Source organism: Sinohyriopsis cumingii, chromosome 2 (genome assembly GCF_028554795.1).
Source record: "Sinohyriopsis cumingii isolate HCF-2022 chromosome 2, ASM2855479v2, whole genome shotgun sequence".
NCBI lineage: Eukaryota > Metazoa > Mollusca > Bivalvia > Unionida > Unionidae > Sinohyriopsis > Sinohyriopsis cumingii.
This window is the reverse complement of record NC_142962.1, coordinates 41,488,200-41,513,315: the sequence shown is the minus strand read 5'-3', so window position 1 is coordinate 41,513,315 and position 25,116 is coordinate 41,488,200. Positions and strand designations below refer to the sequence as shown.

General features: G+C 34.0%; 1 protein-coding gene across 2 annotated transcripts in view; it reads right to left on the bottom strand.

Annotated features, from left to right (window-relative positions):
* Positions 1-25,116, bottom strand: part of LOC149804709 (regulator of G protein signaling 7-like) — a 294,195-nt gene that overhangs the window by 16,378 nt on the left and 252,701 nt on the right. Inside the window, exon 17 of one of the 2 annotated variants that reach the window (XM_089943310.1) lies at positions 588-1,228. The exons of the other annotated variant lie outside the window; for it this stretch is intronic. Coding sequence (XP_089799436.1) covers positions 1,178-1,228 — 51 coding nt within the window. The 3' untranslated portion in view covers positions 588-1,177. Of the gene's footprint in view, positions 1-587; positions 1,229-25,116 lie in introns of those variants that run through there. 2 annotated transcript variants of the gene reach the window in all.

The window sequence follows — 25,116 nt, the reverse complement described above, 5'->3', positions numbered from 1 at the left end:
TATGTATGTATGTTTACATGTAAATTAAAGTACCGGTATTCCAGATTGTCAGTAATATAAATATAGATGTCTATTAAAATTGCAGTTGTTTTACTGTGTATACCTGATTTGTCTATGAAATAATGTTTTCCTTCGTCATCTTTTTCAATGTCATACTCCATAATGTGTTTTGCTTCATAATATACTAGTGTATTTTTGTCAAATATTGTTCCTGATACGAGACGTACCCAGCATATAACAATGTCTTTTTAAGATGACAGTTCCATGATATTCTCAACTGGTCAAGTGTTGTTCTGAACAAGCCACAAAAATAATATTAAATTATATATATTTTGGCTATTGAAATGAAATAAAAGTTGAGGTAGTTGGTAATTGCCTTATATACTTTTCCAAGTGACTTTAACATTTAATTACAGTTAAAGCAATATACATTGATATAAAGTATTCAGCAATTTTAACGCACAGCAGTAAAGAATAGCAACTGCATACAATTTCAAGAGTGAAGACTAGCAAGAACAAACAAGAAGCAGGGGTATATTTCAGTCAATACTGGTATTTAGTTCAACAAAGACTTCCACTTTAAACAAGGCATATTTATTCAAACGTGTCACAATAATATATTGCAACAAATCAGTTTTTAAAATATTTAAACAAAAAATATAAATATGCTTAGTAATCATGATCTTTTTCATTTCCTACAGCTGCAATATCTGTTTAATAATGGAATAGTTAGATTTAACTTAAGAAAGCATATGGAGTATAATTCTAATCTTTCTTGAATCTAGATCTTCAAACAACTGATATAAACCAGACTGGTCTTTGAATTATATCTTTGCTGCATCTCAGCATAACCTCTTGACTCAATTATCATTACACAGTCCTTACAAGCAAAGCCCATTATTACAGCATGTCTTTGTGAAGTAAGCTCTAAGCCATGTGATGCAAAGTGTGCAGACTCCAGAAGTAAAAATAAGTATAGTAAACAAATATGTATCAGTTAAACAAGCAAAACTGATGAATCAACATCAGCTCAACAAGCATTTATAGATAAATGATTTTAAAAGAAATTAAAAAAATGAAACAGGTATAATAAAAATTCTGGTGAAAAACAGTCTTGCATTCAAACACCGAGATGAGGGAAGGAGAACAGATGACAATTCACTGACAACTTCGTGCATCATGGTCCACCGATGTTTAAACTGGGCAACTTGGATATAATGGATTTAGTCTGCAGTGCAGAAAAGGAAAAAAAATTGTTAGAAAAATACAATATAAAAGCACAATAAGCATGCGACAATAAAGTAAATGCAGAATGCAAGACATTTTTGGTTGGATTGATATGCATTTATTACAAAAGACATGAAAGCGGAACGATTTCTTAAGGATTGAGCTGCATCATTTACTGATTATTTTTAGTAGTAGGTTGGTAATCTACAATATATTTAGGATTTGTTTTAAGATTTGCTTTTTAAAGTTAAACAATCAAGTTTTTACCAATGTTTTTTTTAATTATTTCAAGAGAAATTATATCTTTTTTTTTCTTGTAAAAGAGTTTTGTACTCACATGGGTATTGATTCTGTACAAAATGACAAAAAAGTTAGTTAACTGATATGTTATTTTCCTGTCTACCATAACAAAGGTTGGAAAATTTAAGAAATTGTCTCTTACATTTCAAACTAATGAAATACATTATTGTACTTTGATAAAGCTATTTGAAACTGTACAAAAAGCAAGATTCTTCAATAGGTTTCCTATTGCCAACATCAACAGATGTGATGTTGCTATCTGACTGATTCGCTTGGTGTTTTTATTACTGCATCATGTTGTACATGAGAAGAAACAGACCCTTTTCTAAATAACAATCACACCATTCATTACAAAACATATTAAAAATGTTTGAAATTTTTTTATATAAATAAGTAAGCACAACAAAAACATATGCATCAAAACATACTGTCAAATTTCATTTATTTATGTCCAGTTGATTTTGTGCAATCCTGCTAACTAGGTTTTCAGCACCCACAGACAGGTCAGATAGGCACCAAGTTCAACAAGGACCAACTCTGCACCTTAAATTATTTTTCTGGTGAAAATCCTATGTTGATAGGATTTTCTATTTAGGAGGAATAGATAACAAGATGTTCTGAATGACTTCCATGGTGAGCATATTGGATGTGTGATTTTCATTGTGGTGAAATCACCCATCATTAGAAGTCTTTTTGCAAAATAAAAAAAATGTTTAAAAACTTCACAAATTGCTTTAGTGGTCTGAAGTGCTAATCAACTATTCAAAACATCTATAACAAATGCCAACATTAATTTCACTAGTCAAAATGTAGTAATGTTTGTGAAATTACAAGCAATGGGGAGAGTGGCATATGGCTGTTATTGGGAGTTGGGATTTGCCTATTTGGTGAATAAGTAGCCTTTTATGCAAAAGTTGAGAATTTGCATAAAAATAAGTCACTTCTGAAATAGAAAAAAGGTACAGTTGCAAACAGATTTATATAAATTTCAATAGATGTATGTAAAGATAAAAATCAGAATGTTCATTTGAAAATATTTACAAAACCTAGAATTTATCTTGTATCATGTAAAATTGTGCCTTTATCTCAGGAAATGGATACTTACTATTCTTATCAACTTATTTGACATAGAAATTGCATATATTAAAGTAATGAGAATGGCTTTAATGGTGAAGATGATACCTGGAAAATCATTAATTACATTACTGCAAATTGTTCTGTACTTTAATCCATTCATTATCTAGAAGCCATCTTTGTTAGCATTTTAGCTTCAAACCAATAATGCATGCAAAGATCTAATGAAATTCAAGAAGTGTATCTGCTTCAAGAGATGCCATATTCCAGTGGTTTATTGAAAATATCCAATGCTGTATGAGCTGGTATCATGCATTGAGCAATCACTAACTGACTCTTACCACTGATATTTTCATACCCATAAAGGCAGGCTGGGTCGGCAGCCTCAGAGTGTCCCATGTACAACACTTGACTCCCTTTCTTCAGCATCATACAGCCAATAGTGCAAAAAGTGCAACCCCTACCCCCAAACAACACCCAACCAACTAATTTTATTCAGGCTTGTTTAAACAATAGGACCAATATGTATGACAATCCAGCACTGCTGTTTGAATGTAAATGTCCTTCTAATCACTGAATAAGAACATAAAACATTACTGGGGAAGAGATATCAAACTGAAACATGTGTTAAAATAATGAACAATAATTAAGAGTTCACCAGGTAAAGTGGTAAGTTGTTTTTGTACAAAGAAAGCAAAGAAATGTTTGATACGAAAATAAAATATTTTTGTTTCAGCTGATACTAGGACTAATAAAATTGAAAAAAGAAAGATTTTGATTCAGGCTTCCTTCCTTCTAGAGTTAATTAATCCTTTGTTGAATACCATTAAAATCCCAACATTACATAATACAACAGAGAGTATGAGAGATATAATAATGACCACTTTTTAGGAAAGATGACAATGACATGATTCTTTGACACCCAGGTTTTTGCCAGAGATGAAAACAGTTAATATTGTTACAGTATATGCTATGACTGACTGCTTCCTTAATGATGTAAATATAAATATCCAAAGTACATCAATCATAAGCAATCAAAGAATACCCATAACAATTGGAGGGTTCTCAATTTCATAAAACAAAGAAAATTGCAAATGAGTGAACAAATGTAAGGAAAATTATAGGTATGCAAGCTTATGTTGACCTTGAATTGGATGATAGGGTTATATGTAGAAGACAAAGATAAGAGGCAACATTAACCTACATCAACCAGATATATATTATTCCTAGGATAAGACTACCTACATCAACCAGATATATATTATTCCTAGGATAAGACTACCTACATCAACCAGATATATATTATTCCTAGGATAAGACTACCTACATCAACCAGATATATATTATTCCTAGGATAAGAGTACCTACATCAACCAGATATATATTATTCCTAGGATAAGAGTACCTACATCAACCAGATATATATTATTCCTAGGATAAGAGTACCTACATCAACCAGATATATATTATTCCTAGGATAAGAGTACCTACATCAACCAGATATATAATATTCCTAGGATAAACTGCCATTAGGAATGTGTGGAGGTTTTCAACATCATCTGGAAGATCCATTGTTTGCTGAAATTTGTGAAATACAAATTAAAATAATAATCAAGCACCTTTGATGCATAACAGCAGATGAAGGGGTCACTAACTCAAAACTTGTAAGCAAAACTATGATATATAATAGTCCTTGCTGAGTCACCAACAGAAATGGTAATCTAAAAATCATTCAATTTGCTTTAAATGGGGTAGGTAAATTATGTCTCATTCAATTTATAATATAAACCTATAAATTATAGAACTTTCTAATGAAAAAAGATAAATTTTTGAAAGACATATGTGCATATTTTAGAATTACCTTTTCTGCCTACAAAGAAAAGTGCCTAAATTAGTACTGTTGTTATTATTGTGACAGAATAACTTACACAAACACCTCTAGGAAATGCCCAGATGGAAGTGAATGATGTCACCACATCTTTTTATAGTACAGTGTATAGTTGAATCTCTCCATTTGGTGATAAAGCAAATATAACTGTTGTTCAAAATTTACCTAAATGATTCACCTGATATTTGCTCATTCAACAGGAAAACCAAAAGACCAAATTGGTCCTGATAATAAATGACTCACATTGGTCAAAATCATTTTCAAGTTTGGAAGAACTGATTAGGTTGTTATGGAAAGTTCAACATGTTTTTCAGTAATGGAGGTATTATTTGACAACAGACTAACATCATTTCATCAAAATGGAAAGATGCTGAGGCTAAAATATTCTCCAATAAATTTGGTCCAATTTATTATTGGTCAAGTATTTATATGTCAAATGAAGTTTTTAATTTTATATAAGATTAAAAGGGGGACAAATGCATGGGACCTAGGCCATGAGAAAGAACAAGCATCATTTTTAAAAGCACGTGGTTCTGGAAACCATGATACAAACTTCTTTAATTGATGGTTTAATCTGGATACTAAAAGATCTATACCTGGAATACAAATCTGTGTACAGTCACTGAAAAATTTCACTCCTTAGCATCCATTCTGTGGAGTCTGAAAACAATTCTGGACAGAAAGTGTGCTTGTATATTATGTGTACTAGCAAGATGGACTGTTGATTCCTTTCCAAACACCATTCCAACATCTGCCTAGCTAACTGATCCAAAGGTATAGCTGACATTCCATCCATATCATTGACATATGAGATTGCACATGTATTGTCAGAGTGAATCTCAATATGTTCCTTCTTAAGATCTAACTAAAAAGCTTGCAAGGCAAAAGAATTGCTAACAACTCTAGGAAATTTACTGGAAAGTTAGCCTCTCTCTTTGTCCATCTACCAGAGATTGACCTTTCTGAGCAAACTTCACATGCTCCCTCCCAGAGAGTGATGGATCAATTTGAATAGGACAAGATACATTTTCCATTCTTATTCACAACATTTTGGTACCATTCCAGTTTCTGGATACTTTATTTAGATGGCTGTATTTTGTTATCAAAATTGTTGCTTTATTGTATTGTATCACATTCCAAACATCTACAGTGTATTGGAGCTTCCAGGATTGCATAAAAGGAATTTAATAGCACACAAATAAACAATGCCTCATACTATACCACTTTTCTTCACAAAAAAAATTAATCAAACTGCAGCATCCACTCGACCACAGAACCATAAAAATAATTATCTGAGATGGGATAAGTACTGATTTTTCCACATTTATCATGAAATATATTATTTGATTGTTTCAATCATAGTCCATGCATTTTTTGTGAACATATGTAACTGTTACCATCAAAATTTAACAATTCATCAACATACCGGTAGTAAGTGGACCTACCTAATACACGGTATTCTGAACCATGCATAAATAGGTTTAGAGATCTTTTAATGAACACCCTTGGAGCAGAGGAAGGCCCAAATGGTAAAAACATAAATAGAAAAATGTGCCCATTCCAAATAAATTTTAGAAACTTCTGTTAATCTCTATATGCTGAAATACCGACATAAGCATCCTTCAAATCAATAGAAGTAAAGAAATCATTATTCTGGACTAGACAATAAACCTTTAAATGTTTCCTGCTTGAAATGTCCATAATGAACACATTTATTAAGCTGTTTCAGATTGACAATTGTCAGAATTTCCCTTTAGGTGTGGGTACAAGAAAAATGATGGAGATGAAGTGATTACTCTCCCATATGGATGGAATTATAGCTCCTTTGGGTTGGACAGAAATTCATGATTTCATTATTAACAATGGTTCTTTGTTCATCAGAAAAGGAATTTCTTTGGGGAAAAAATGAAACTATTACATACCCTGAGACAGTCTGCAAAATCCACAGATCACTTGTGAAATTGTTTCATATAGTAATACAATGCTTTAGCTTCACCAGAGAACTTACCTCACCGGTTTTAATTTGCAGTCTTGTTTGGGGTGCTGGTATAAGCAGTTCTCTATCCTCTATAGGCATTGTGGTGTTGGTGCCTGTAATTGCTTTGGGAACTGTAGAGTTGAGACCAATGTCTTGTCCTTTAGTTGAAACCATGGGCCCACTGCCCCTAGTACCATAGCCTCTACTGAAATCCCTGCAAGTCTGACTGTAATTTTCATTTGCTAGTGCAAAATCAGTGTCACATCTTTTAACTTGTCTCGCAACATCACCCCCAAAGGTACTCATGATATGGGGGTATTCATATTGCAAAGATTAGAATATTTTCTTTTTAAATGGTATTGCACCTAATCCATGTGAGTAATAGTATCTGAAATGAGGGTTTTTGCTTCAACATTAGTGGCAATTTGTGACTTTAATAAAGTCTGTTAATTCAGCAATAGGCATAATACCTGCAGCAACAAGATGCCATTTATCTATGAAGGCTTTATCATAGGAATGAACTAATGCTTACATCATTCCAAATTTCTTGAATGACAAGGGGGGGGGGGGGCAAATTATTTATTTTTCAGGACCTTGCACATCTGTACAATCTCTTCCATTGCACACAGAGAAGTGCATGCAGCAATGATCAACTCTGCCAAGGATTTAGAAATGGCCCCCTAGCTTTGGGAAGCTTTCAGTTTGGGCAATTTACACATACCATTAAGATTGCTTGTAAAAGGACAAATGTAATTTGGTCATAAATTATTGCCACTCAGAGAAACTGCTTAAGTGGTCTACTTTGATCAGCTTTTGCAGGGTTAATGACAGTGTTGCTATAAGAACCTTCATTTGCAACTTCTACATTTTATTCTGATGTCTCATCAAAAACCAAAAAGCTATCAATTTCTTGTTTATTAGCCATAACTGGAGGCACTTCATGTAAAACCAAAATTTATGCTTCAAAGATTTAATGTCTGTCACAGATAGGTTGTTAAAATCTATGATACTGGATTTCTTTGACTATCTAACATTTTTATCACTTTGGCCTCTCATAACAGGCTTGCATTTTGCCACCTTTTAAACCTTAGCCACAACAGACATCAATTTTGTTTCTTTATTTCTTTGGGGTTTATTTTAGCTTCTTAACTCCTCTCATCTAGGTGGAAGTTGCCTTAACTCCTCTCACCTTGGTTGGAGGAAGTTGCCTCAATCTCGCAAAAAGCAGCTATATGTCAGAATAACTAAGAAATACTTGCTTCAGGTGTCCAGCTTATATATAAAAAGTCATGTGACTGGTAAACAATTCACCTTCTCTTTTAAGAGCACCTGTTTCCACCAACTTTTCCATAACATGCTATGTATACATGTGAAGCTGAAGGCTTTATGGAATTTAATGTCCTATGAACAGTATTCTTGTTTATTTAAGGCTGGAAATTTCATCCTTCTTTTGAATCTATTTATAAAAAAGAAGATATTTGTTAACTGATTCATATTGTATTAATGTTTTAGAATTAATTTTTTTCTCTCAAATAGACTGTACTATTATGTGTAATATATATATGCCTATATAATTATTCTAGATAACATATTTTCTATTTTTTCACTGTTAATATTAGCTTAATGAATTTGTACTTGCACACTCAAGTATTCTTTGATATATATTTTCTTCTGTGCCTGTTCTGATTAATGCAGGAAAATCAACTACTTCTGCCACATCAGGCAAGTGGTTCCCTGATACAAGTTTTTGTAAGGCACTTATTTAACCAATACAAAATACTTTTTATATTAAAACTTATAAAGGGTTATTATTCTTCTCCTTAAAATTCATTATATTTTTAGAATTTATAACAGTGACAAGGTTTCAAAACTGGTACTGACAGTACATGATACACACACATACTGTATATACTCAATTAGTTGAGTCCAACTGCAAAGAACATAGAACCTGATCTGCCATTACATAATGTACTGGCACATCAGGGTCTATGTTGTTTGTTCTACTGAATATATCTAACAAACTGCATATACCCAGATCTGCTGGCACACTATGCAATGTCATATATGAGTCTGTGCAGTTTGCAGTTGGACTTGACTTATAAGTGAGAATATCTTGTATTAAAGTAATTATTCTGAAATATTCATGAAGGAAGAGGGATATAGCAAAACAGACATCCTCAAATACAAACGTATCAAAGGAAATTCTCATGTAGTTTAACTTGCCACAAATTTTGATTCTTAACAAATCAGCAAATTACATTTTAGTGATTTTAAAATTTGTCAATTATTTTCTTCCATCCTGCAAGATTCAATTTTCATTATTTGTGACTAAGTCATATAAATGAAGCAAATTAAACCACCACCAAGAAAATCTTCAGCATATATTTAACATCTTGGATTGCTTCATGCTCTCTCCCCACAAACTGGTTGTTCTAGCTTTCTATATTATTTCATATCCTGTGACTTAAACCTAATGATTTTGTCAAGACACATTTTAACAATAGAAACTAACAAAACCTTTTTCCAAAAATAAAGAAAGACATTTGGTATTATATTCTTTTAATATTACACTGGCAAATAAATAATCTCAGCTGAACAACAATAATTAATATTTTTCCAAAAATGTAATAACAATGGATATGATGAAAAAACAGCATAACAATTTGACATTTCAATAGTACTGTCTGATATGACATAACATTTTACTGAAACAATTTACAGGGGTCAATTAATTATTAAGACAGATTAAAATTTACTGTCCCAACAGATTAAAATTTACAGTTAATCAACTGCAAGACAGGTTTAAATTTATATGGTCAATTAAGTGTCAAAACATGTTAAAGTTTACAGGAGGCAATAAACTGTTAAGAAAGGTTCAAATGTATAAGGGTAAATTAACTGTCAAAACTGGTTAAAAATTACAAGGGTCAATTAACTGTCACGACAGGTTAAATATGTGTCAGTCAACTGTCAAGATGGGTTTAGATCTAAACTACCTCCAAACATGCACATGCATTTCAATCATACAATTTATTTATCAAGTATTATAGCATTTTAAATTTATGTTTAATGTAACAGGTACAGATTTCTCTACAGAGTGTACAAGAATTGATTTTTGGCTGACCTATAAATCCCAGCTACAGCACATAGGTATTTCAACCATGTGCCTCATGTGAGAAACCCTGCATGTTTTTAACAGCGCATATAAATTTTTAGTGCAGTCAGACATGTGACCAGGGCAATGTCTAAATTTTGAGTCAAATTTAGATTCTGGCAATATGCTGTAGCCGAAAAAATATGTTACATTACTGTTATACAGTAAAACCTTGTATATCTGCTGACTTAGTGATCTGCAATTAAATCATAGTTGTAATAATAATAATGAGTGATTCTGCACTCACTATGGAATCTCCTATGGCAAAATTAGGTTGACAACTAGATGAAATTAAGAAGTTTCTTCCAGTATGTGATTCTGTCAAACAACAGCTGCAACAATGCCAGGATGCTCATGTGGAATTTACAGAGGGTACAGAACAGTTATTTAAACCAGTCACAAAAGCCACTAAAGCTCTTCTTCCATCGTTCTAACAAACCGCTAAATCAATAAAAAAAATAGTAGAAAGAACTAATAAAAAGTAAAATAAGATTCTCCAAGAACTTTCAGCTGAAATAGCTGCTACTCAACCAAAATTACAACAACCCATAGAGGATATCGAATTATTGCCTCATAAGACTGATGATAGAGAAGATCAACCAGAAGTTGTTCAACTACCACCAAAAGGTAGAACTGATTTGGCAGATAAATTTACAGAGGAAGGTATTAAAGCTATCAAGGATCCAAAACAAATACTTGAAATTGCTGAGTTTGGATATGATCATTAAGAATACTATGTAAAGCCTGAATATCTTAAAAAAAATAAATCGTAGTGATTGGCATAAATATATCGCATAGCTTCCGATGTTCAACAGGTCAAAGAAAATGACAATTTTAAAATTTTCGTCCAGGCAGCATATCAGTATGGTGCAGAAGTAAAATTGGAAATGAAAAGAAAACAAAAAGAAATGAAGCGTCAACTTGAAAAAATAGATGAAGAAAGGAGAAAATTGGGTGTAAAAACTAAATCTGAAAAAAAAACACAGGGAAAACCCAAGCAAAATACCAACCCCACAGCGTTCTTTATAGCCAAAACCAGATCCACAAGGCGAACCACCATCTGAGGGAGCAATCGGAAGTGGCCTTGCCACTCTCGAAAGACGTCGTACGAAACAAACCTCGCCCGTGATTCAAATAAACTTTGTCCCAATAACATCATCGCCGATGTTGATTGACTAAAAATTCTGATTGGTGAACGACGAGCTGGCAACAATTCCCATGAAATCGTCAATGAATCAGCTTCTATTTATGAGCGTTTATTTACCGGTGGCGTCATGGACAGTAGCATCTATCAGGTGCTGATCGATGAAATTACCGACGAGAGTGATCAATTACATCGGCGATAACAAAATAACATGATTATACACAATGCGAAACGTGGACCTGAAAAGGTCAGGGTGATAAATTCACGATTACCAGTTTATAAAATGATCTACGGAGATGGACTAGGTGATGTTATTCAAGGTTTATTTAGAACGATATCCCCAAAAGCTATCCCGATTGCAAAACAATTAGGTATGAAAGTCATCGAAGTTTTCATAATAAGGATATTGGCACTATTGGTGATGTTGCTGGTAAAGCATTCTCGGCGATCAAAGACAGACTCGCAAGATTAGTACGAGGATAACCACAGCCAGTAAAACTGCCTAGCACTGAAGCGATGCCACCAAGTGTCAGCAAAATAATAAATCAAGCTGCAAATGAGTGGTTGAAAGAATTAGTTGGAATGTCATCACCAACAAAACAAGCAGCCACCGAGAGAGAGAGAGAGAGAGAGAGAGAGAGAGAGAGAGAGAGAGAGAGAGAGAGAAATATTAAACAGCAAGTCTAACAGCGGCAAGTGTTCTGTCTTGAAGTTCGTTTTAGACAAAACAAATATAAATAAACGTGTTCAAGCGTGTATATGATCCAGCATTTGACATGGACGAAAAAAGATCTGAGATAAATAATATGATAACAAATACAAATATTGATATTGATAATCTGAACACTAGAATAAAAGACAATATAGAGTCTATTTGTTTGGACTCAATTCATTTACCATCTTTGTCTACAAGGACAATGTTAATTGGATGAGAAACCCAGACAAAAAGTATAAGTTATCAGCGGGATATTTCAGAATATTGGTCGCACATATTTATCGCAAAGAAGAGGATGATTATGATGTTAACAGAACAGATAAAAACGGCATTGAAGTAAATTTTATCGAGGGTTATCATGGGTTGATTATTTCATCCCCAAAAGACTCAATCATTTTCAAGAAATATAATCCGACTGAAATTAGCGTAATGTACAGAATATAACCAGAATTTACAGAGAAATTTAAGAGTATTAAAGTCATCGTTTTTGCTGAAAAACTGCTACGATCGAGCCACAACAGGTTGTGCGCAACAATGCTTTTAAACAGGTCAATGGTTTACAATGGTAGATATTTACGGAAGATCTTCTATGCGCAAAGGTCCCGGTGACATTGATTTATCCAAATATGTGACACGAGATGAACTTGCTGATGTATTGCATCTCGCCAATGTTGACCCAAATGAAGTTGTTGTTTTTCAGGATCAGCAAGGATAAAGATGAGTAATATCTCGTTGATATACATTATTTTGCGAGTTCCAGGCACGACAGACGATAACTTAGTGGTGGTATTTACTAAAACCAGTAAAATTAAAAACTAGGAGAAATCAATTCTAACAACCATGGGAGAGATTACTGGATTTATTAGAAGAATTGGTGATATAATGTATGGCGATCTCAACACGAGTATAAGTACAATTGCCAATGTGAGAGAACCAAAATCAGACGATGAGGTGGCAACAAAAGATACGTGGACAACAATAACTCCATGATCAGAACTGAGATCAGTAAGTACGTTGCTAAGCTATAAGGAGAACTCATCCCAACGTATCTGGAGAAGTCGCCCCAAATGGCTGAAGTCACCCCAAAACTTGTCACCTAGAAAACCTATTTAATGTTAATCTTTGAAATAAATAAATGTACGTTAAGAGATAGAAATGTGTACCTTAGAACAATACTGTTAGAAACAAAGGTCACAGCATGGTGGCTACCGCATTATTTGATCGGATTTTGAATTGTTCAATTACTTAATTGAGATTATAATTCATCATGATTAATATTCGCACTGAAATTCAAATATACCACCTGACACACGTCGTTTTCCATTGAAAGTGTTTACTTAAGCCCTGTATATGTGGGACTATTATTACCGATCATTGCGGAATCGCTGTTTGCTGTTGTTGGTGCTATTTAGTACTGTCACCATTGTCAGGTGTCAGTTACCAAACACGAAATGATATAGTCATCTGTGTGGTGTCCAATATGATAAGAAATGCACGCAGCCCCGATTGTTACATCATATAACAGATTGTTTTAAAGTTTCCTAATTTCCCTCATAAGTATTTTTCTCCATCCATCAAAAGCAGACCGTTCATTGTAACTGTTTATTTAACTATTTATTTTCAATAAGTGCCATTATTTTCAATGGAATTTAATATATTCCTCTTATTTTAGTAATATCCAAATTATATTAGTGAGTACCCTTTTTAATAGTAACAAACCTTGGTTAGAATAACTGAAATACTTCTTGATTATCTGATGGCTTCACTCCGTCTATTCTAGATATTATACTGCACCTGTATCCTAATTCTATTTTATTATGTTTGTCATTCCAACGTAACGGTGCAGATGTTATCATAGCAAAGTGTATATTCCTTTTCGATCATATGGTAAATTTCAGTAAGTTCAAAGATATATGCAGTGAATTTCAAAACCATTGTCAAATTTCCTGAGATCATTCTTTTCATCGGTCTTCAATTTAATATTGTTGGTAACAAGGGTTCATTTACGGAAGTGTTTCGACTGCATACGAAGAGCACGAGTCGTCATTATTTGTAACTTTGATATAAATATTATTGTTCTTAACCCATTTTGACAAAAATCTATGTAAGTCCCATGCGAGACTGATTTAAATTCATCTATATTCAAATAAATGTAATTAAATTTATCAAACGTGTTATTAAGAAATCACGGTCATTTTTGTAGAAGATTCAGATTGTCAAATAGATCGTTGAATACCTTTTCCTTGATTGAATATGTTCAGCGCGTATCTGAATACATTCTTTTTTCTTCGTTATCTTAGAAGATACCACGCTTGGTACCGAATAATATGGGAAATATTGCCGTTGTTTTTCATCAGTGCTCATCTCTGACATTTATACGGCCAAGCTGTTTCAATATTGGTAGCAACAAGCATTCGTTTTGAAATCCTTACTTTAGATTGTTTTTGAGCTATTGTATTTATATTGTAAAATTATATTAACATGGGTACTGGAACAATCCTCAATTTTTTTTTACTCTTTTCTTTCTCCATCTTTGAAAAGCAAGAAAATATATATCAAATGAAATAAAATTAAAAACATCAGCATACCAACAAGATCATATAAAATCGAACAAATAAATGATGAACTTCAGCATAGAATTAAATCTATAACAGGAAAATAATCAAAGATCACTATCAAGGTACACGAGCCAATGCCGAGCGTCACCATTTAAATATTAGTGGAAGATTGCAGGAAATCCAATTAAGCTGTTGACATACAAGTCGTCGATCTGTACCATGCTGAGATGACCTCTGATAGCGTAGAGTTATACCGGACCACCACAACCTGCGCGATCTGATTATTCACTGGAAGGATCTAATTTTATGAGAGAACCAGAGTACGAAAGACTCTTCCCTAGATGGTCACATATGAATACTATCATATCGATTCCTCAAATGGAAGAGATCACGAACGCGATTGTGAAAGAATATAAAAATACATAGCTTAATCTACGAGCGCTATTTGAGCAGCATGTGACTGAATATCCGTATGATCTTAACCAAAATAATATTAGTACAATAATTCATCTTAACCATGTGAATTTAAATGCTTCATTTTTAAAAGAAAAATTATCAGAACAGCCCGTAGTGATCCCAATTATATAAAAAAATATTTCTTGATTATTTGAAGATCAACGAAGACCAATTGCATACGTTCAAACTACCCGGGTTGGATACCGATAAAATGAAAAAGGATATCAATGACATGATTGACAAATATCTTCCAAAGATCTATGCTGCAAGGAGGAAGTTATGGGGCTCTCCATATATTCTTTGACAATGAAAACGATCTAACAGGTGCTGGTGGTCATGTATCGCCGGGTATTGTCAATATCACATCGACGATTTCTGTAAATCTAATATGTAATGCAGTCGACAGTAGTTATACCTCGTCTGGGCAAGCTTTACAAGGGCAGACTCAGCAAGGATATGTTCTTTATAGCTTTTCTCCAGATGTCCCACTGGGTCATTTGATTGTGTATGTGCCCACTAATCCTGTTTATTTACGATGTCATAATCTATTGCTGTCACGAATAGGTTTTCGTCTAACCGACCAAGACGGTAATTTATTGGTCGTGCGTCGTGAAGAATTGACTTTGTATGTGCAAGACAGATCGTGAAACGGCCCACCATGATGAAAATATATATATAAAAAATAAAAATGCACATCGATAAAAATATTTTTGTCATTAATTTGTTTTGGTTATTTTGTTTATTGTTTGGGCTATTGTTCCTTGGGGAATGCTTCTTATTCTGTGGGAATCTTAATAGATTCCAATACAAGATTTTTTTTATCTGTCTCGCAAATGCACTTACAACCACTCGAGTTTCATATTGTCGAGTCAAATCTGATAGCATTTTCTCAATGCCACTTGCCAATGGAACAAATTTAGCTATATGGTGTTGTTCATGTAAATCAATCCACCAACGACAATTCCATTTCGCTTTGGAGTAATTTGATAAATCTATACTCAACCTCGACTGCATATCTGCCCTCTTCACGTCGCTGCTGTATCATCTCTAAATCATCGTTGATTTTTTCAACATCGAGTTGAATCGCGAGACCATCTTGCTGCAATTGTTTGATCATAAAGACAATCTTGTTAATATTTTCCTGGTTCATAATACAACAAATGCATTTATTTAATAACATATTCTATCCAGATCAATTAAATAACGTCTTGCTAGATTGTGTAAACTTAACCAGATCAATTCATTCGGGGTTTATGAGCATATGTGAAGAAGTTTTTAAACTTACTTATGTCCATATGGCCGGGACACCATGTCTGATGAATATTTCAAATCATATGTGTATCAACCCTGCCATGAATAACACACAAAAAATACAGTTACCTCTGATCACTTTGGGAATCTGAGTATATCGCTGAGTAACGTAAATAACATGTGTTTTTATGTCTGCCCCATGAAAATGTTCTGGCTGGATTTGCTTCTTTGTCAAGTATGACATCATGGTAAACCACTCGATGGTTGATATCTACATTAAGATAAGTGAATATTCCTGTTGCAAAAAAAGGCGTCGATACTGCTAAGGCACTTATGAAAACACCTGGAACACCATGGGATGAATATCCTGGGAAAAAAACATCTTCCAGAATATAATTATTCTGAACCTGGACTTCGCACTCACATTAGACTTGTGGAAAAAGATCAACAAAAACCAGGCACATTTCCGGTAAATGCAATTGATCAAGCATGCCATGTTCATTATGTCGTGTATAAAACTCCAGATCTACAACAATGACATATCGTGGATGTCAAGTTAATTCACACACTGAATTTGACAAAGAATAAAAACATACGAGAATCACTCGCAAAATGGTTGATATGATTGGCGATGAAAGGTAAAATAATAATGGAAGCGTAGCTCTCTGAGCTGTCAATTAAAAACCTACAATTACATAATGGAGTCAATTTATTATAGTTCAAAAGGATATTGAAGTGGTATATCAGCAATTAAAAACTCACCGATGCAGCAGGTGTCACACGAGCTGTTGCCAGATTGGTTGTCATGACAGGGCATATGGCAAATTTATTGTCCATGTCCCAAAACGATTCAACGTGGACGGTTTGATGTCAGCAAACCCCATGAAGTTCATCAGGCAGATATATTGTTTTCGTGTATAAATGGCGCACAAACAAATATGCACTGACTGTCGTAGATGTTGCAAGTAGATACAAATAGGATGAACTGTTATCGTCTAAAACAACAGCTGAAGTTGCAGTAATTATTTAACAAATTTATTCACCAGGATGGCTACAAATGATACAGGTTGATCCTGGCAAAGAATTTCTCGGTGCAATAACGACATTGATGCAAAAACATAACATTAAAATCAGACGTGGATACGCTGTGATCCATCATGATCAGGAAATCTTTGAATGATTTAATCAAACACTTGCAAAGCAACTCGTTGGACATCAATATGCCCAAGAATTACTAAGCGGAACGCTGAGCATTCAGGACAGATCTCGTGAATGGGTTGCGAGACTACCTCATGTAGTGGCCGCATTAAACAACGAAGTCATGAGTGGAATTAACATGAAACCTGTGGATGCAATCATGAAAAAAAAACGTATACCACGACGAAAATCACCAGATCAGCTACAACAACCAGTGTTGGGTAGCAAAGTAACAGTGAGGTATTTAAATAAACGTAGTGAACTTGAGGGTGCTGAAGCAAGAGCAACTGATCCATTTTGGAGTGTAACAACACGTTTTACAGCGTGGTAAGATCTATTATGCAGCCACCAATCTAAAGACTTGATTCAACAGCTCCTCAACGTGGATTTGTCCATGAACAATTACAGGTAATTCCTGAAAACACCCAGTTACCACCAGACTGGATACACGCCAACAAAAATGCAAACATGAGTCACACACTCTGAGAAATGAAGCTCCTCTACGTCTGTTACATTCAAAAGATGTCAGAGAGACATTTTCTCATGTGTGGCCGAGCCTACTATTAATTCTCTCTACAGTAAATTGGCTTACCTCATTAGGAAAATACTGCCACAACATTATTGTATTACAGCAGGTGCCGTGATTATTTTGTTGTTCTTTCAGTATCATGAGAAATTCTACTTCAAGATCAAATTGTCATCTTGTGCATAACCAGCATTTTTTTCTTCACTGTGTTCCTGGTGATGCTGTTGTTGTTTGTGATGTTGTTGGCAACTCCAGCAAGTAGACAACCCTGCGTAACTGAGATATTTTGTGTTACTCTAGACACAGCCAGATAAATTAAATTTGACCACTCAATGTGATCGTCGAAAATCCAGATATTGGTATCTGATATTGTTAATCCCTGAGATGAATTAATTGTTACTGCATATTCCAGCACAATGGATTTAATGACAACACCTGTTGTATAGTCTCTACTGGAATCTTGACAATATAATTAAGAACGAGCTTTAAGTCTCCATTAATGGAATATCAACAAATATATTTTGTTGGCGTGTATTTGTTGGTTGGTAACATAATAAAACTAGTTGATCAGGAAATTTTTCCTTGTTACGCTCAAATAATTTACGCTAAAATGAATCATATTCGTTTGTCCTGTATACAACTATTACATCATTAGGGTGCCATAAGTTCCAGAAATCTGACATTGGATTCTCTGAAATTATGGTACGTAGTATTTCACACTGAATTTTGTCAGTTTCTAATCTGATTTACGATTTCAGTTGTCATAGTTGTTCATCCAGTGATTGATGGTCATACAAAACTTCTTCATAGTGACTAACATAGTTGATCAACCATTCATGTGGTGATTTACCTGTAAACGGCGGAGGCTGTCCATGATCGCCGCACATGATAATTGCAGTAGATTTTGTTAATAACCAATCAAGAAACACTTTTAAAACATCTTTGGATACTTTGCAAATCTCATCCCAGATAATTATTCTCAGGTTATATTTCTCAACCATTCATTCGGGGGTTCATGCATCACCTCACCATCTAAAGAAACTATGATATATGCATGCGCTGACACCAATTTATCCCATCTGTCTGGCAAGCCAGTAAGTTGGTGTCAACACAATCATGTCAGAGTTTTTACATAATTCTATCACACGTGTTGTTTTACTAGAACCACCTGGACCATTCAGATAGACCATGCTATGTCTCGTGATTGGATCATTTACTGACAGTGATGATGACGGTTCTGATAAATTGACATTAAAGTAATAAATGTCTGGTGGTGTAATGTCAGCAGATTCAGATTATTTACATATTTGTCCCTGTTTTATTCTCCACGAACCCCACTTGACACCGTTTATATCTTCTTCGAAAAATGTGGTTTCACAAGTTTGATTTTACGACTAATTTAGAAAGAATCTGTGAAGACTCTAACTGCATCATTGGGAAATCTGTTGATTGATCATCGCCAACATTTTTTGACGAGTATGCCAGCACAGATGATCTCAAATGAGTAAATTGAGAATTGCCTTCGTAGTAGTTAACTATTTTACCTACGTTTTTTCCGTCTTGCATGATTGCATTTATCCGTGACACCAACACACCTTTTGCCACTGTGTCTTTGACAACAATATCGAATTCAGCTGGATCCATGATTAGTCTTGTACAACGAAGTGTATTATCAGATGATGAACCCTGAGTGAACTTACCCATGATTTTTCTGCCATATATCTTTATCGTCTTGTGGTAACCAGATTTTTGTGATTGGTATGAAATTATCTCAGAGGTTACAGTCAATGATGTGAGAATCTTAGCATTGAGCATGCATCATAATAACACTCTTGGTGCCCAACCATTCTGAATTTTTGTGCAACGGTCTTTGAGATTGATACCTGTATCAGATTTATTTGAGTGTCTACCAAACCAAATTGGTATCACAGGATGAATACTGGCTGAAAACGTGAATGATTAAATCTATGCAAATCCAGTAGTGGCCCGTTTATTTTAACTTGTGTCATTTTGTGTGTTGGGTGCACAAATTGCTCGAAATAACGATGACACCCACCAAGTCTAAGAAAAGCCATTTGATAAGCATTGATATTCTCAACAGAAATCATATTGGAGGAATTATATTTTATGTTCCAAAGACCACCATAGCTAAACTCAATACAAGATTGTGATACATCATCGAGAAATTCTTTTGGAGTTGGATGCCATTCTTTTTTTCTTTTTTGGGGGGGGCTATATGAGCCACAACAGATGACTTTGTAAAACAGTTAACTAAACCATCATTGTCACCATCATATTTTACTGCAATCTGTTTCATTGCACACTGAGAGTGATTCCTTCCAGTAAAGAATGCCAGATGGCAGAAGAAACTGATCAAATGTTGATTCATCCAACTCAGTCATCTCCATGAAATTGCCTGACCAATACAGGGTCATGCTTACTTATGGTGAACATTTCTTTGAAGATATCGCAGTCATAAAATTTTATTATTCTCTTCCTTGGAAATTTTGTCACCGTGTCTGTCCATGCATGAGAATTATGATCATATATTATTGGAGCACCCTTGCTACATTATTTACCAGAACTGTACAAAACCTCACTGATCTTACAATTATTGTAATCGTCAGTGTTTTTTCTAAACTAACCACATCATCTATCTTAGCTCCATTGATAAGAGTTTTCCCATTGTGCTATTTTTTTATTCTTGATTCTGTAAGTCCATTTCCACTTTCTGAGTTTAAAAAGTGTTCTCTGACACATGGAGCCATGCAATTAAATTAAGCGAGCTTGTTTTCATCAGAGCAAGAGCAGCTATGTCTGGTTCATTTAAATGATAAATTGCGTAAACAACAACAGCGGACACTGGATATGCATTATTGTAGTATGGTATGTCCATTCCAGTGAAAATATCCAGTTTAGAATTTTGATCTATAATGATGACATTGTTATGTTGCTGTGATTCCTTAAGTGTAGAGTTTATCACTAATAATCCAAGCTGGACCATCTTTGCTGATAATGTTCGACAATAAATTTTATTCGGAATATATACTTGCTGTCATCAACAAGATTATTAATAATAGTAGATGCTCATTTGTTATTCATGGTAGAATCAACAGAAATACACCATCATCATCAATTTTAAATGTCAACCAAACATGAAATGCACCATCATTGATAAATTTGTTCTTTGCCATTTTGATATAATCATGCAACTGTAGTTCAAGTGGTATTTGTTTCCTATCATCGTTAAGTCAATCAAAATCAAACTTGGTGATGTGCTCTGGCTCAATCACGGGTAACCTTATAAACTCATCTTGTATTGCTTCTAGTGATCTGATGTAATTTTTTATGAGAGTTAAATCTATTTTTGATCTTGGTAATGTGATTTTGTTCTCGGTAAGATCTTGATACTGTTGCTGTAGCAGTCTTTGTCCTACAGGCCCATGCTATATAATTGATTTTCTCTAAATTCCTCTAATTATACTTTTATCTAATTAGACTTTTACTAATACTATAGTGATCAACCAAACATATACCAGTTGCAAGTGTCTGATGATGGACTCATCTACACCTTGTGGAAACAACTGTTGCAATGATTATTGTGCGCTTCATATACAGAGTGTCTGACATGAAAGTACTGGACCTCTACCATGTCTGAATTGTGGAGTTGGTGTTAAGGGAAAAACACAATTGTGTGTAGTTTGTGGTGGAAGAAAGTATCGTGCATTGAAAAGATACTTTGAGATAACAAATGAGCCTGATGATGTAAAAATAAAAAATGCCAAGGATCACATAGAGAGATACATAGACCAAGTGGTACCCCATGAAGGGACCCCATAAATTGGTATAATTGGCAACTAAACCAGCACAAACAAAAAGCTCAGCCTCTTCTGTCTATTTTTGCTGCTTGAAATATAATAATTATAAAAAATTAACACAACGGAGACAAGAAGTTTTTCTTACAACAATAAGTTACTGAAACAGGGCTTTCTATATTTTGCATCATTTTCACTTGGTCTTCTTGCCATTTTCTCTGTTCACCCTCCCCCCCCCGCTATGCTGTTCATATTGTGACTAAAAAATCAAATAAAATATTCACATTTTATGGCACATAAAGAACATCCTGATGTGTCACATATAGTTTATGTTACTATTTATTGGTCATTCCAATGGTTCCATTTTTTTTGCATCATTTTTTTCACCTATGTCTGGTCACCCCTTGGTTCAGTGACCCCCACCTTTTGCGTAAATACACACTATTGTCCTTCATCATGAGATAAATTTGGAATAACTGTTGACATGTATTTATAGCAATACATGTATTCTATTTAACAAATCCTAATGATATACTGTCTCCATTATCATAAGCAAGTCAGTATCATTTCTCAAAAACAATGTGATGGTTCTGAAAACATGAGTTTCTGTTCTAGGAATCAAAGCCCCATGTAACTGAAAACATGAGTTTCTGTTCTAGGAATCAAAGCCCCATGTAACTGAAAACAATCAAGGAAATGATCAGGATTTAATCAACTAGCTTGTATGTTCTATTTGGTGATCTGAGTATAAATATGTAAAACGTGTGTTAATTCATTGACAACAGTTTACATATGCAATCTCAAGATTCTCACTTTTAAAATCTCCAGTTATCCTAAACATTGAATCATTTTTTAATAGTAAGCCCCCATTCTATTCCACCATTTCTCTGAAGTCCAACTCTTAAGGCTATTAAAGTTACTGGCCATACCTTCTCTAGTCGGAATTAGATGTTGCTTCACATGCAGAGAACCAACTATGCTTGATATTTATTAAGGTGACTAATTTTGCAATATATATGGTCCTTCATGGGATTTAAACCAAATAAAGTACATATGGATAAAAAATATACTATACTGTGAATATTAAAATCTGAAATATAAATCTCTGCAACTGAAGGAGTATCATATGCATTTTCTATGATTTACAATTTTCTTTCTGCTTTCTCTTTGACAAAAGCTTCAGCTATACTGGGGCATTTAAAAGTAAGTTAAACTGAGCAGAACAGCATGAAAATGGTGAAATCTCTCTCTGCAATAAGTAAAAGCCATGAAGAATATTCACTCAAGTGGATGTAAGTCCTAAAAGGTCATCTGGACATAATTTTATTGGATCACAAGGAGTAAAAATAAATGTTTGATGATGGGATACCTATGTATATCAGAGATATCTGCCTGTGGAAATACATCAGCAAATTTAAACAATGGTACAAGTGCATAATGTTTTTAATGCAATTATGTCAGATGCACATGAAATTTTGCATTAGCAATAATGTAGATATTTTGAAAACACTATATTACATCACTGCTATTTGCACATGAATTATTGTTAATTCACATCAAAACCAGATTTCCTTTTTTTCAAAAACTAGGGACATTTATTTAATGAAACAATAGCCATCAACATTGAAACCCTATATATTTTACTTACTGTTCTATTAATAAGATGCCACACTTTCATTGCAAGTAGTAGCCACATTTCTGCTCATCCCTGAGCAAATCTAAGTGTGCCAATTTGTGAATTTTAAGTTAACTAAAAACTTTGGAATCTCCTTCTCCATAATGAACCACATATGTGAAACACAGCTTTGCTTCACTGAGCACTCATTTGCTAACTTCATTTGCTACCTTTGATCACATTTGTGAATTAGTAGGATAAACCACTGATTAATGTTAGATACCTTAATTATGATACTTATATAATAACGTTTATAACGGTGTTTAATTGGTCAATGGAAATGAGGTGACCTGATACAATGCCATGACCGCTAGCTCATACATGAGTTACTAAAGATTTGCATGCTTTTTAATTTTGTTATTCCACCCCATTCATCTGATTTGACACAAGATGTGTAATTAACCTGATAATACAAAGCAGGTCTACTTTTAATTCACTGTAACAATACAATTACTTATGCAAATCAGAGATTAAAAACATGGTAGACACTTAATCAGGTTGTCACAGAAACAATTGTGGATATGGCTGTGATGACAGATTTGAATACAAAGAATATGGTTACACTGAAACTGAATAAAAGAAAGAACTAAAACACAAATTACACTTGATGAAACATGTTAAATTGGTTTTTATTTCTTAAAGTGTTGTCAACAGTAGACATTACTGACATTTTCATGGATCAAACTTTCATCTAATATTGTTCTTTGCAGTGTACAGAAAATATATTTTTAAAAGAAACTTTCACAAAATATATGACTTATTAAGTTATAAATATCATGTTGATTAAAATTTACAAGTACTATCTGCCATTTTCAATGACCAAATGAGTGATATATCAAGGTTTCATTTACCAGTTTTTATCAGGGTTTTTTCTCATGTTCAGGAACTAGATGCCACTTATGTGAGTATTGTGCAGACAAAATATAATGGGATCCATCCCTGACCCACATTTTTAATTTATAAGTGGGTTCACGACTTATCTGGGTACAAGTTGTTGAGGAAGTGGTGTAATGAATGAACATCTGCTTTCCAGAATCTCACAGCATAAAATTCATATTGTGAAAAGTGTTTTGAAGAACACAAGGGATTGTACTACCTGCACCTGTACTTGGATTCAGATATGGCTGTTGCATGTATACAAATTTACATGCTGTAAACACTGATGCTGTATACACCAGCAAATGATATGTGATGCTGTATACATTGGCAAATAATATGTGATGCTGTATACACTAGAAAATGATATGTGATGCTGTATACACTGGCAAATGATATGTGATGCTGTATACACTGGCAAATGATACGTTATGCTGTATACACTGGCAAATGATATGTGATGCTGTACACACTGGCAAATGATATGTGATGATGTATACACTGGCAAATGATATGTGATGCTGTATACACTGGCAAATGATATGTAATGATGTATACACTGGCAAATGATATGTGATGTTGTATACACTGGCAAATGATATGTGATACTGTATACACTGGCAAATGATATGTGATGCTGTATACACTGGCAAATTATATGTGATGCTGTATACACTGGCAAATGATATGTGATGCTGTATACACTGTCTGGCAAATGATATGTGATGCTGTATACACTGGCAAATGATATGTGATGCTGTATACACTGGCAAATGATACGTGATGCTGTATACACTGTCTGGCAAATGATATGTGATGATGTATACAATGGCAAATGATATGTGATGCTGTATACACTGCAAATGATATGTGATGCTATATACACTGGCAAATTATGTGATGCTGTATACACTGGCAAATGATATGTGACGCTGTATACACTGTCTGGCAAATGATATGTGATGCTGTATACACTGCAAATGATATGTGATGCTATATACACTGGCAAATTATGTGATGCTGTATACACTGGCAAATGATATGTGATGCTGTATACACTGTCTGGCAAATGATATGTGATGATGTATACACTGGCAAATGATATTGATGCTGTACACACTGGCAAATAATATGCAGCCTCAAATGAAATTCTTACTGTATTATGTTCGATAATTAATTTGTCTTTGTCTTTCTATGCCATATGCTGCTAGTCTACATATCTTGGCAACTGATTTCACAGCTTCATTTTTTGCCAGACCAGAAGCATGACAATATTCTATAA